Source organism: Gobius niger, assembly GCF_951799975.1.
Source record: "Gobius niger genome assembly, chromosome: 17".
Classification (NCBI taxonomy): Eukaryota; Metazoa; Chordata; class Actinopteri; order Gobiiformes; family Gobiidae; genus Gobius; species Gobius niger.
Window position 1 is genome coordinate 12839397 of NC_136868.1, and position 12386 is coordinate 12851782.

The 12386-nt window shown below is 43.1% G+C and overlaps 1 protein-coding gene across 3 annotated transcripts in view; it reads right to left on the reverse strand.

The window, feature by feature from the left end:
• Nucleotides 1-12386, reverse strand: part of LOC306977028 (capping protein, Arp2/3 and myosin-I linker protein 3-like) — a 53385-nt gene that overhangs the window by 15173 nt on the left and 25826 nt on the right. For all 3 annotated transcript variants that reach the window (XR_013793798.1, XM_079575184.1, XM_079575183.1), the window contains exons 16-23: nt 11890-11994; nt 11673-11742; nt 8183-8264; nt 6229-6325; nt 5979-6033; nt 4382-4554; nt 2933-3001; nt 1689-1782 (exon numbers count right to left, since the gene is read on the reverse strand). Coding sequence is in view for 2 of the 3 variants with exons in the window: in XM_079575184.1 (XP_079431310.1) it covers nt 1689-1782; nt 2933-3001; nt 4382-4554; nt 5979-6033; nt 6229-6325; nt 8183-8264; nt 11673-11742; nt 11890-11994 (745 nt within the window). In the remaining variant the exon portion in view is untranslated. The remainder of the gene's footprint in view (nt 1-1688; nt 1783-2932; nt 3002-4381; nt 4555-5978; nt 6034-6228; nt 6326-8182; nt 8265-11672; nt 11743-11889; nt 11995-12386) is intronic.

Sequence of the window (12386 nt, forward strand, 5' to 3'; positions counted from 1 at the left end):
TGTCGCTTTTGTCATGTTTTTTTGTCACTTTTATGGACAGAATTTTTTCAAGAAGGTTTTAGATTTGGGTAAAGCCAAACTGTGTGCTCACTTTCTGCAATCTTCCTCAGAGTTGGTCACATGATGTTATTGTGACGTGTCTTCATAAATCAAAAAATAGCAAACACACGCCCATGTCCAATTTTTATTAACCAAGGAAAACGTTTCAGCATAGCCTTCTTCAGATCATTCTTTTTTCATTCTTGAACTACAGTGCGTGCGGCGTGACGTGTCTTGTCAGCTGATTTTTGCGCTGTTTTCCTACCAGTGGGGGCAGGACAACAGCGCTGTCTGCAGTCCAACTTCTTCAATACAGCGTTCCAGGTGTGTGAAAGCAAAAAGGCCCCCTCATTCCGGTTTACTGTCCCAGGGGCACCTTTCCGAATTTCAATTACCTGTTGCTTACCAATTACATGTTTTATGAATTAAAAATATTTCTCTGTGATAATTAGATGGTGATAATGACGTGCAGGCGAAAGAGCTGGTGGAAATCTGGACTAGGGCTCCTCCAGGTGGCAGCTGTAGGAATAGTTTTCTAAAAAAATAATTTCCAGGTTGGACGTAGGGGGTGGTTAGCAGCTCCAGCAGTGCGGGATAAACACACTTCGAGCACAGAGCGGCTCCAAATCGATAATGTTGGATAAAAAATGTGGAGGACAGTTTTTGGGTTTGAACAATGAAACGATTGTAATCAGGAAGTGCAGAACGAGGCGTGGAAGAAGAAACAGCTTTGTCTGAGGGTTAGTCAAAACTGCGGGAATGTTGTGAAATACTACTCCAGGTCTGTATTTGACGAGGGAACGACATTGAAACATGGTTTAAACCTCAAGAAAGTCGATTTTTTTTCATGATATGTCTACTTAAAGACACGTCACAGTAACATCATGTGACCAACAGTAGTCTGAATTAAAAGAAAACCTTTACAAGTTCAGACAAGAAGAGCAAATTATGTTTTTTTTTATTCTGACATGTGTTTTTCAATTAAACCAGGTCAAAGCATTAAAAAAATCCATATCGAAATGCAAAACTGATTATAAATAGGCTCTGTATGCAAAGATTAAGACGTCATTCTTTCTCATATTGCTCAATCTGAAATTCTGGGTCACTATTATGTAAAGATAGTATAAAATCATATGGCAATAATGATTAGCGTTGTTGAAGGGATGTAAATAGTTGTTCATTTATCTTTTTCGTGTTTGTGCCGAGGCTCGTTCGGTCCATTACACAGACACCATATTGATTTCTGTCACAGCAGGAGTGTCTCATTTTATCTCAAACTTCGCTTTCTTCTCTTTGAATAAAACAGATACACATCGGCGTCAGATGTTCTATGTCTTTTATCTCCCCTCACTGAGCGCAGAGGATAAGGCTAAACGATTGTTCTGCTCTGATCTACGGGATTACTGGATGAATGTAAATGGCACAGATGAGGAATTGAAGATTAGCACCTAACAATAATGACTTGCTTTTTTCATCAGAAAAGAGTAAAATAGCAGCCGCACAGCAATTAGTCTCAAGCTTGCACACTTGATTTGCTGCTCCCAAGCCTGGGTAAACGGGGAGGGTGGTGTCAGGAGGCGCATCTAGCTTATAACCCTATATTAACACTGCAGACAGACTGACAGACATTTGGCATGCATCGTAATAACCTTGGTAAGCGCCTGCTCTGTCCTCTCGGGGGCGCTGCGATAAGCCTGGCTGATGTCACTAAAGGGTAGAGGCATGTACTGCAGGATGAAGTTGCTGGAGAAAAAGTGGCAGACAGAGGGGAAAGGTTAAGGATGAGGCAGACACTTAAAGGTGAGACACTGCAGGTGATATCTCTTTGAAACTGTTTTACTGGCATAAATATGAGCAAAAATGTTTTGCAAGAAAACGTCTTTCATTTACACTTTCATTTATATGGAAATAAGACCATTTAAGAAGAAGGCATTTAGCGAAAACAGTAAAATGCATGTGATTCATGCACTGGCTGAGCAATCCCCTTTCAGATGTTAATGCTGGAGGTGCACAATGAGCTGAGTCATGAATCATTATTCATGAACATAATTGCACTCGCTGTATTTGTCAGAACATTCTCAATCAGGTATTTTTCAGAATCTTGCAGCCATTGTCCAAACTAAGCAAGACCAAATCCATGAACTCTTAGATGAACAAGGACTCAACAACATTATGTATAATTTAGAAGGAAAAGTACATCATTTTTGCACAACAGGAGTAAGGCTAAATCTACAGTGGGAGGAAAAAGTAAGTGACACCCAGAATCTCACTGAACTGTACCAGTTTTGTAAAGAGGAATGGTCCAAGATTCATAAAACTCGGGCAGTTCAACGAGATTTCTAGGCGTTCATGTGCTTTTTCCACGCTCTCCTGTGAATGTTTACATGTTATGGCCAATAAAAATATGATTAAGGTTTGTATGTTTGGGTGGTATTAGTTTAAGCAGACACTGTTTATTCATTCTTATGCTTTTGATCAAAATCAGACCACATTTAGTGACCAATTTAGGCAGAAATGTGAGAAATTCCAAAGCGTTCACAGACTTTTTCCTCCCACTGTACATTAATAACAACTATGAATTTGGACAGAAACTGTAATCCCACCAACGCTGCCCCGACCACAGCTGGAGAACCTACTGCATCCAGCACTCACGCCTTCATCTCATGCGAGCCTGTCATTTTTGGCCTTGAGGTAAATCTGGACCATTCGAGATAACGCCGAACAGAAAGCAACAACTCATTCAGCTCACGTTACAGATTTCATGCTCGTCACGTGATGTTTCTAAAATAGGCCGTAACTCTATCACACAGATCAATATTGCCGTGGCGGTACATACAGGCAGGCTGTGTTTATTGACCCAAATGAAAAAAACACATACAGATTTTAGACTTACTGCTCGAGCGCTCTGGCCACGTCGAGAAACCCGGTTGCGGAGGTGTTGTTGCGATCCCATGTCACACTCCTGCAGGGCAAAGACACGAGATGCATTCAGAACATTTCTACACAGCATTTCATACATCGCCCAACATGAGTTTAAACACATCCAGCCAAATGCAAAGGCAGCGGCTTCGATGGCCGTTAAATTCACCTTCTGGTAAGCTGTTTTTGAGATTTCGCAGATCAAAACTATAATTGTTGCAATTAATTCACATTTATTTAGATTCAGTATGTCCCCTATTCTATTGGACTTTATTAGGTATAAAAAATCAGGTAATACGTTATTTTACAGTACCCTTGATACATTGTAACTAACTAAATTTAGTACAATGTAATGTGCTCTGTAATGATGTGTAATAACGTGTACCTATGGGTTAGATACACAATCGAATAACTTGTATTAGTAGTTTGTAGGTACATAATGTAATAAGACATAACTCTAACCCTAACCTTAAGTCCTAGCCCTAAGGGTCTCGTGTCCTATTACATTATGTACTTACAAAGTACTAATACAAGTTATTCCATTGTGTACCCATAGGTACAAGTTATTACAGATTGTTACAGAGCAGATTACATTTTACTAAATTTAGTTAGGTACAATGTATCAAGGTAATGTAAGTGATACCAAAAATCACTATATCTAAAAATGTTGTGAAATACTTTTGTTTCTTGCATTAGTTTAGAAGTTCATATTTGTCTAGTATAAATGCTGTTGAAATCAGACATCTTCTCTAGCCAGGGGTCCAACAGCAGTTTGTAGGTTGTCAAACAAGTACAATGTACAAATAGACTGCATCAGCCCAAACTACAATAAAAAAGAACATCAAAGTCCATCAAAGGTGTTGGCTGATCTAAGGTTTTGGTCAGGCTTATATATCTCGCAGGCTGGAATAAAAAGCTAAAAAAAAAGCCGCATGTGGCCATGGGACTTTAGTTTGCCCCTCTGTCCAAGGTTTATAGGGTGTGCGATTACATACAGTTAGTAAAGGAAATTCTCAACAGGAAATATCTCTCGATGATAGAAGGAAACAGAGATGGAAAGAGAATGTAAGACCAGCCAGCCACAGTCTGTGTATTTCTCCTTAATCGATGATTGCATTATGAATTAGTACAGTATAGTTTCCACATTACAACACATTGGCTGCTTTGTAATGCACAACTTTACTTTGCTGTCAAACTGTGGTATCTATAATGTTTGCTTCTTCAGGTGTAACTCAGGGCAATCTGCAATTTTAGACTTCGTTATAATTAGAGACAGCTCCTACAGGTCGCCCTGGCGGCATTGAAGATAGGTCAAATGCAGAGAATGTATTTCTCTACGGGGATTAATAAAGTAACTTAACTTAACAATATATAGGCTACAGTATATATCTTCAGTAGTATATTCCTGAACTGAGTTTATTACCTGAGACTTGTATTGATCTGTAAAGCTTTGCTCAACATCTTGGCTCCGATGTCGTCCATGCTGTTCCCGCTGAGGTCGACTTTCCTCAGACACGTGTTGCTGCCGAGAGCGTTCACCAGAACTGTGCCTCGAGACCTGAGCCGCGAGTCAGTGAGGGACAAGGTCTGCAGCGCCTGAACACAAACAGAAACCACTTTAAACAACAAATAGCTGGATTGGAAGCACAAAACAGACAGTAACCAAACCTTTTTACCTCATAAACATAAACTTAGAGAAATGTAATTGAGCCACAAAGGGGATTACCAGGCCACTATGATACAATAAAACTGATTAAAAAAAAAGGAATAAAATCTTGAAGTGAATTAGATGATGTAATCGAGGAGTAAAAACTGCTCCAACAGAGAAGTTCGTACTAATAGGTGTCTGTTTTGTTTGCGTGGTATGTTGTTGCCACATATACGATGCCTAATGGGTGCAATGTGTCCATTATTTATTGTTGTCAAATGCATGAGGTGTTTGGTAGAAAATCAGGATGAAAGAAAACAAATGGAGCTCTGTGAAAGAGGACGATGCAGCCGAAGGGAAAAGCGAAGATTTACTCCTCTCTAATGTCACTGCTCACCAGTGGCTTTACACGCTGAATACATGAATTATTTACATTGTGTTAGAGCTTTGATATGGACACTATGCCTGCAAGGATGAGAGAAACGGTAATTATTAATGACAGAGTGACACTTGGAACAGAAAGCAGGAGGCCTTCGAGGATGAGCAGTATATGGACTGTCGCTATGAGACAGGGATCCTCTTAAGATGTTTAATATTTGATGATGTTTATACATGGGAGGGCATGTTTTATTAAAACACATGGTGCTGTCCACTTAACCTTGAACTGTTTTCTCATATGCTTTTAGGCCTGATTTACTCAAAGCAGTTTGTAACTAAATGTGCATTTTAAAATTGGCAACATGTTTTGTGTTGCCCAAGGGCTGCTTAATATTGGAAACAATATACAGAATATAATAACAGGTAAATAAGTCTGACATTACTGGTTCAACTCGAGCTTAGCTTTTTAATATCATTGTCACAGGGGGACTTTCGTGGCTAAATAAAAAAATTAGAATATATATAAAAACGCTCTGGCCCGTAAAACTGCCCTCCACGTCATCTGGACCCTTTTTGAGCAGATCACTGTTTTATAATGCATCATTCCCACTACTGTCTGCAGAGGACGCTCCTGGGCAATTTGAAATCTTGACCAGCCCAGTCTCTCACTCCTTAGGCTACACTGTTCCTCCCATTTACATTAAATAATATTTAAAAATGTAAATTACTGAGGAATGTTTTCAAGCTTAAATTATGCATGATATAGTATGCCCACTTTAAAAACATGGAGGGTATGTAAATGTGTATCCAGTATACACAAAATATATATGATCATAACATGCATTAAAAAACATAGCTCCCAGTATGTTTTTTGTGACAACATGACAGCTAAAACCTCAGAAAAGCCAGTTTAGTAAATTCTGCTAAACTGGCTTTTCTGAGGTTTCTGAGGTTTACCCCTACATAGTTTAACTGTCTTGTCAGTTGTACTCACACAGTCCTCTTCTTGTATGAGCTGCACTAACTTCTGCAGCACCTCGTCCAGCAGCCTGCAGTCACAAGCAGAGAGACACAGAGGATGAGCTGGCGCGGTCACTTCCTGCTGTTAGCATGCTGTGTGCCTGTGGGCGCCCGTAAAAACAGTAGCGCATATTCAAGCACACAGACACGCGCAGCTGCGGTACATCAAAACACGCATATTTTCCGGGGTGGTAAAGCGTGGCGCCAAGCATCCACAGCGGCACCTGTTTTTGATGTTGAAGTTTTTGCCCAGATGGAGGTGTTTGAGGGAGGGGTGTCTGGAGAGAGCAGGCAGCACCGTGAGCAAGTCTGCGTCGAGACCTGTCAAATGCAAAAAACACATCTCTTAATCTTCTTAATGTTGGTGTATTCTGTTGTTTTGCTGTTTTGTGGTGAGCATTGCTGTAAAACTTTATATTAAGGAATGCTTGTTAGTATTAAGCATTTCTAATAGGCAGTGAATATTAAATTATGCTTGTAAAGATATTAATACGCTTAAACTATTATCCATTACCATTCTAGTAGGGCAATATTAATATGCTATAAATATATCAATAAGGTTAAGCTGCTCATTATACTATTATTATCGACTATCATGCTAATAGGCCATGGATAATGTATGGGCCTATCACACTAGAGGAGGCGTCGCTGCCCGGGCTGCAACCGACAGTCACATCAACCTGTCCGCAACTCAGATTGCTTGCGCGATCACCAAATCACGTCACAGCGACGTCTTGGATAAGTCTCTGTGATGTCTCTCTGACTTCTCTCTAACTTCTCTGCGACGTCACCATTACGTTTCTTTAAGCTCTCCTTGGTATCCAACAAGTCTCGGGAGACTTTGCAGGAACATCACAGAAACGTCCCCACAACTATTTGGTCTCCACTGAAATTGGACCAGTTAGTTTTCCCTGCGACTCCCTGGCAACTCGCCTTGTCTCCGGGTGACATCTCGGAGATATCTCTGTGATCAGCGGCGTCAGTCGCCAACAGGTCACCAACTAGTCTCCAGGCCGGTGAGATAGGCCCTTAACCCGTAACCCTAACCAGATTACTAATGCTTATTAATACCCTATTTATACTTAACGAGCAACCCCTTAAAGGCACAACACTTCATTTTGTTTCCCTAGTAGTGTAACAACTTCGTTTTATCCTCCTTCAGTATATTGTAGACTCAGACATTTGTGGGAAAAACACTGTGCAACTAATTATAAAGCGTTAAAGCATAAATTTTATGAACCTGCAGGATAGTTTTCTAGCATTTCTGCGAAAGTGACCCTATAAGTTGTGAAATGTGCCTATAAACTCATCCCTGTGAAGAATTGGGACGCTATAAATATGTTAGGAAAGCTAGGGATGAGTTTGGACCACAACTAACGTCTTAATTTAGTGCCTTCCTCTTTCAATGCCATAATAAAAAATAGTTATAGGACCATTAATATACCAAATTTCTCCCTGGTGAGACAAAAAAGATACTTATATAGATACTTGTATATCTGCATATAAAAATGGGTGGGAAAAGTGTTATCATTGCACAGGTTTAGATGTATATTATAGCAATTGCGCATACGATCATGACCTCTTTTCACTATTTCTTTTTATTATACAGCTCTCCGATTCAAACATTTCTTAGATCAAAGGTAGAAATTCAGAGTCTTTATAAAAACTGCAGACTTGTTTCATTCACAAAAGTGAATTCATTGACCATGGACCAAAAAAGTACAGCTTCAATCCAAGACCGAGTTGGCTCTTTTTCACCCAGAATCAGTATTGACTGGGTGTGAAAGCTTCCTGCACTGTGTATTCGTTATCCAGCTCCTTTTACTCTCCCAGACAATGAAAGAAACATGGTTTATTCATTTATGGGCAGGATTTGTGGTGACTGGACTACTTGGTATTTTTCAGGTGACACGAGCTCATGGGTATGTACCAGTGCTCTGTGTTATTTATTTATGATAACAAAACTGCAGCTCTTCAGGGGTGTTCAATAATGCAGTATTCTTGTGAACATTTTAACATTTTCTGTCCAAGATTACAAGGTCACAAACCTCCTACATCTAAACATGCATGGATTTCCATATTAAATGGCATACTCAGTTTTAGTATTAAAGTATTAAATAAGAAATTCCCTAGAGGCACAATGGTCAGGGTTATAGATGTGTTTAAGCGAGTCCACACCGTTGTCTGAGATATCCAGAGTAGCGATGCAGGAGACTCGGGGGAACAGTTCCTGGATCACAGCGGCGCCTGCGGACCTGAGCTGAGAGAGAGAAGAGAGAACGGGGAACACTCCATGAATCACAGACATTTCAGGCTAAGTCTATGGAGATTTGTTCCATTTTTCCAGACAAAGGAAACGTATGGATGGATTGTGTCGTATTCAAAGGATGCGCATACGCATATTCTTCATCTACTTGGGGATTTTTTCACTAGATATTGAATAATTTAAACAAGCCCATTTTCCCCCTTCACTTATTGCGGTTAGAGCTGAAGATAAATTTATGTGACTCATTCAATCAATCATCTTCCACTAAATTCTTGTGTGGAGATGATTGCAGTAACTATGGGCATTAGGTGGGCTGCATCCTGGACACACCACCGATAAGGAGCCATTCACAGGCAAACAAACATCCATCATCATCATCCATCCTCACCCGATCTCGAAGGGTGCGCCCAGCCACCCTGCGAAGGAAACTCATTTCGGCCGCTTGTATTCGCGATCTTGTCCTTTCATTACCCAAATCTCATGACCATAGGTGAGGGTGGGAACGTAGATCGATCGGTAAATCGAGAGCTTTGCCCCCTGACTCAGCTCCCTCTTCACCACGACAGACCGATACAGCGACCGCATCACTGCTGACCCCGCACCGATCCGTCTGTAGATCTCACGCTCCATCCGTCCCTCACTCGTGAACAAGACCCCGAGATACTTCAACTCCTCCACTTGAGGCAAGGACTCCCCACCGACCTGTAGAGGGGAAGCCACCTTTTTCCCGTGGAGAACCATGGCCTCAGATTTGGAGGTGCTGATCCTCATCCCGGCCGCTACACACTCGGCTGCAAACTGCCCCAGAGCGTGCTGAAGGTCCTGGTTTGTTGAAGCCAACAGAACAACATCATCCGCAAACAGCAGAGATGAGATCCTGAGGCTCCCAAACCGAACACCCTCCGGCCCCTGGCTGCACCTAGAAATTCTGTCCATAAAAGTAATGAACAGAACTGGTGACAAAGGACAGCCTTGGTGGAGACCAACAGGTAGGCCAGGTATGACTCCTTCTTCAGCTTGACGACATCCCTTACTTACCCACCACCGGGTTCGGGGATTGCCGCCGCGACAGGCACCAGAGACCTTACGGCCAGAACTGCGAGCAGCCGCATCGACAATGGAGGAGGAGAACAGGGTCCACTCGGACTCCATGTCCCCAGCCTCCTCCGGAATCTGGGTGAAGCTCTTCCGGAGGTGGGAGTTGAAGACCCCACTGACAGAGGGATCCGTCAGGTGTTCCCAACAGACCCTCACAACTTGGGCCTGCCAGGTCTGACCGGCTTCCTCCCCTGCCAGCGGATCCAGCTCACCACCAAGTGGTGATCAGTTGACAGCTCAGCCCCTCTCTTCACCCGAGTGTCCGAGACACGCAGCCGGAGATCAGATGACACAACTACAAAGTTGATCATCGACCTCCTGCCTAGGGTGTCCTGGTGCGACGTGCACTTATGGACACCCTTGTGCTCGAACATGGTGTTTGTTATGGACAAACTGCGACTAGCACAGAAGTCCAACAACAGAATACCACTCGGGTTCCGATCAGGGAGGCCGTTCTTCCCAATCACTCCCGTCCAGGTCTCACTGTCGTTACCCACGTGGGCGTTGAAGTCCCCCAGTAGAACAATCGAGTCCCCAGTCGGAGCATCATCTAGTACCCCTCCCAGGGACTCCAAGAAGGCCGGGTACTCTGCACCGATGTAAGGCCGAGACAATGGTGAGAGACCTGTCCCGGACCCGAAGGCGTAGGGACGCGACACTCTCGTTCACCGGGGTGAACTCCAACACGTGACGGCTGAGCTGGGGGGCTATGAGCAAACCCACCCCAGCCCGCCGTCTCTCCCCGCGGGCAACTCCAGAAAAATGGAGAGTCCAGCCTCTCTCCAGGAGTTGGGATCCGGAACCCAAGCTGTGCGTGGAGGTGAGCTCGGCTATATCTAGCCGGTATCTCTCAACCTCCCGCACAAGCTCAGGCTCCTTCCCCCCCAGCGAAGTGACGTTTCAAATCCCGAACGCCAGAAGTTGTGCACATCCGCATAGTCCCTTTAAAGGAAATAGGGCCAGATCTTGTGCCTGGCGTAGAGGACCTTCTTGGTCAAAGCGCGTTTTTGTGCTTTCGCCAGTAGCCTGAGGGCGTCGCTTAGGGAAAAAGGTGGGTAGTCGGAGGCGTGTACTACAAGCAGCGCTGACTTCAATGAGCGCTTGCTGCATTCCCTTCGCTCAATCTCCTGTAAGGGCGCTCTCACACTTTCATACCCATCCAAACCGTGTGGCACCGTTGCTCAATGCGCACACGCACGGACACAAGCAGCTGATATGAGCGGCTGCATTTGTTACTCTAAAAAAGGCTGTATTTACAACGGGTGTAAGTGCCACTTATCTCCTGATGAATAAGGAGCATCAGCGGTGGTCATCGTAATAAGCCTTGTGTTTACTGCTCCTCGTGTACAGCTCAGTCCAAAATTCAAGGAGCGCATTTCACAAACAGGGCCTTTGCAAAAGTTCATTAATTCAGCCCCTTCAAAAATCATGCACCTGTAGCGCAACTGTTCCAAAAACCTATAATTTCCTTGCAACTACTGCATAACTCTGCAACTTCACCGCAGCCAATGTGACAGTTTCTGATCAATTAAATCCTTTTCATTTGGTAAATATGTGCATTCGAGCGGTGCCCTCTCCCTGCCTCCCTCACACTCATCTCGGATCTGACTTGGAGCGAGTGGCAGCTGAGCGGAGGGACAACTTTATTTCTTTCAGCTTTATTAAACATCGGGGTATGCGGCAGGTATTGATAAGAATGCAAAGAGCGTCACCCGTCTGCACAATTGTCTGCTCTACAGTTTGCGCTATGAACCGCAAGATCCGGCCCCAAGTCTTTTTAGGAATAAATTACAATTTTTACTCTGTTTTTTTGGTTCCAGACGACAAATTGTTCATGTACCGGTATCGAAAACAATGTGGGAACTAAAATTAGTCCTAAGTCATTGGCTCACAAGTCCAAGTCAAGTCTTAGCAAACACATTGGATTAGATTTTTTCTTTTCTAACTCCTGCAAAGTATTTTGTGTTCATGATGCTACAGGTTTGTCTCTAGAGCACAGAGAGGCTGTTAACTTGACCTAAATACCACCAGGTATTTTCAAGTCACGTGGCCCAGGTCTTTTATTTATCAAGTTGAGTCTCAAGTCATCACATTAATGAAAGTCATGAACCTCTATTCCATACTACACTTTAAAGCAGTGGTTCTCAACCTGGGAGTCGTGAGATAGATTAGGGGTTCACTAGATCATATGGGAGGCATATTTTCTATGTAGTGTGAATGGAAAACGTGCCCTGAAAGAGCCAGTGGGGTAGAGTAGATATTTCTTATAACTGTTAGAAACTGTTTATGCATAAGCGCTCTTACCTCACAGCCACTAATGTCCAGATGAAGGTCATTGATATGAGGATTGGAGGTTAACCCAGTTAGCAGCGACCTAGAAAAAAAACGCAAGATCAAAGAGCAGACAAGGAGATGAAACGCAAAAGGCAGACTTGGCCCAGTCGTGCATAACTTTACAAATCTGCTTTTTAGATTTTTGATAAAAGTGCAGGGGAACAGGGGAAGACGTGACGAGGAGTACCTGAGCACATCGGGGGGCAGCTTCATGGAGGACAGGCTGACGTGATTCAGACTGAAGGCAGAGCAGAAGAACTGGCGGAAAAGTGGCAACGTGTCTTTTACTTTTCTGGAAAATCGGAGGGAAATCGTTAGATGGCAGGGAAATGAAACCAAAGCGTTGAGTGATACAGCGGGAACACATTTCAATCATTTAACTCTTTTGAGAAACTGTAGCCGGCAATTAAGTGAGATTTTAATTAACTTTAAATGAATTGCACACCTCATATGTGACAAATTGCATTATCAGCAACGTGAATAAGCCACTATGAAAACTTGAGCTGACCACACAGGCAGTTGGTGACACGGTGTCATAAAGTACAAGAACTGTGCAGAACACCAAGTACGGGCGCATAATGAGAAATGGAGTGAGTTTTTCTTGCAGTTTAAGAGACGGAGCGACCGGGGTCAAATGATGGATCGCTCTGCTCAAATATTCATGAGTCTTATCTACGCACAAGA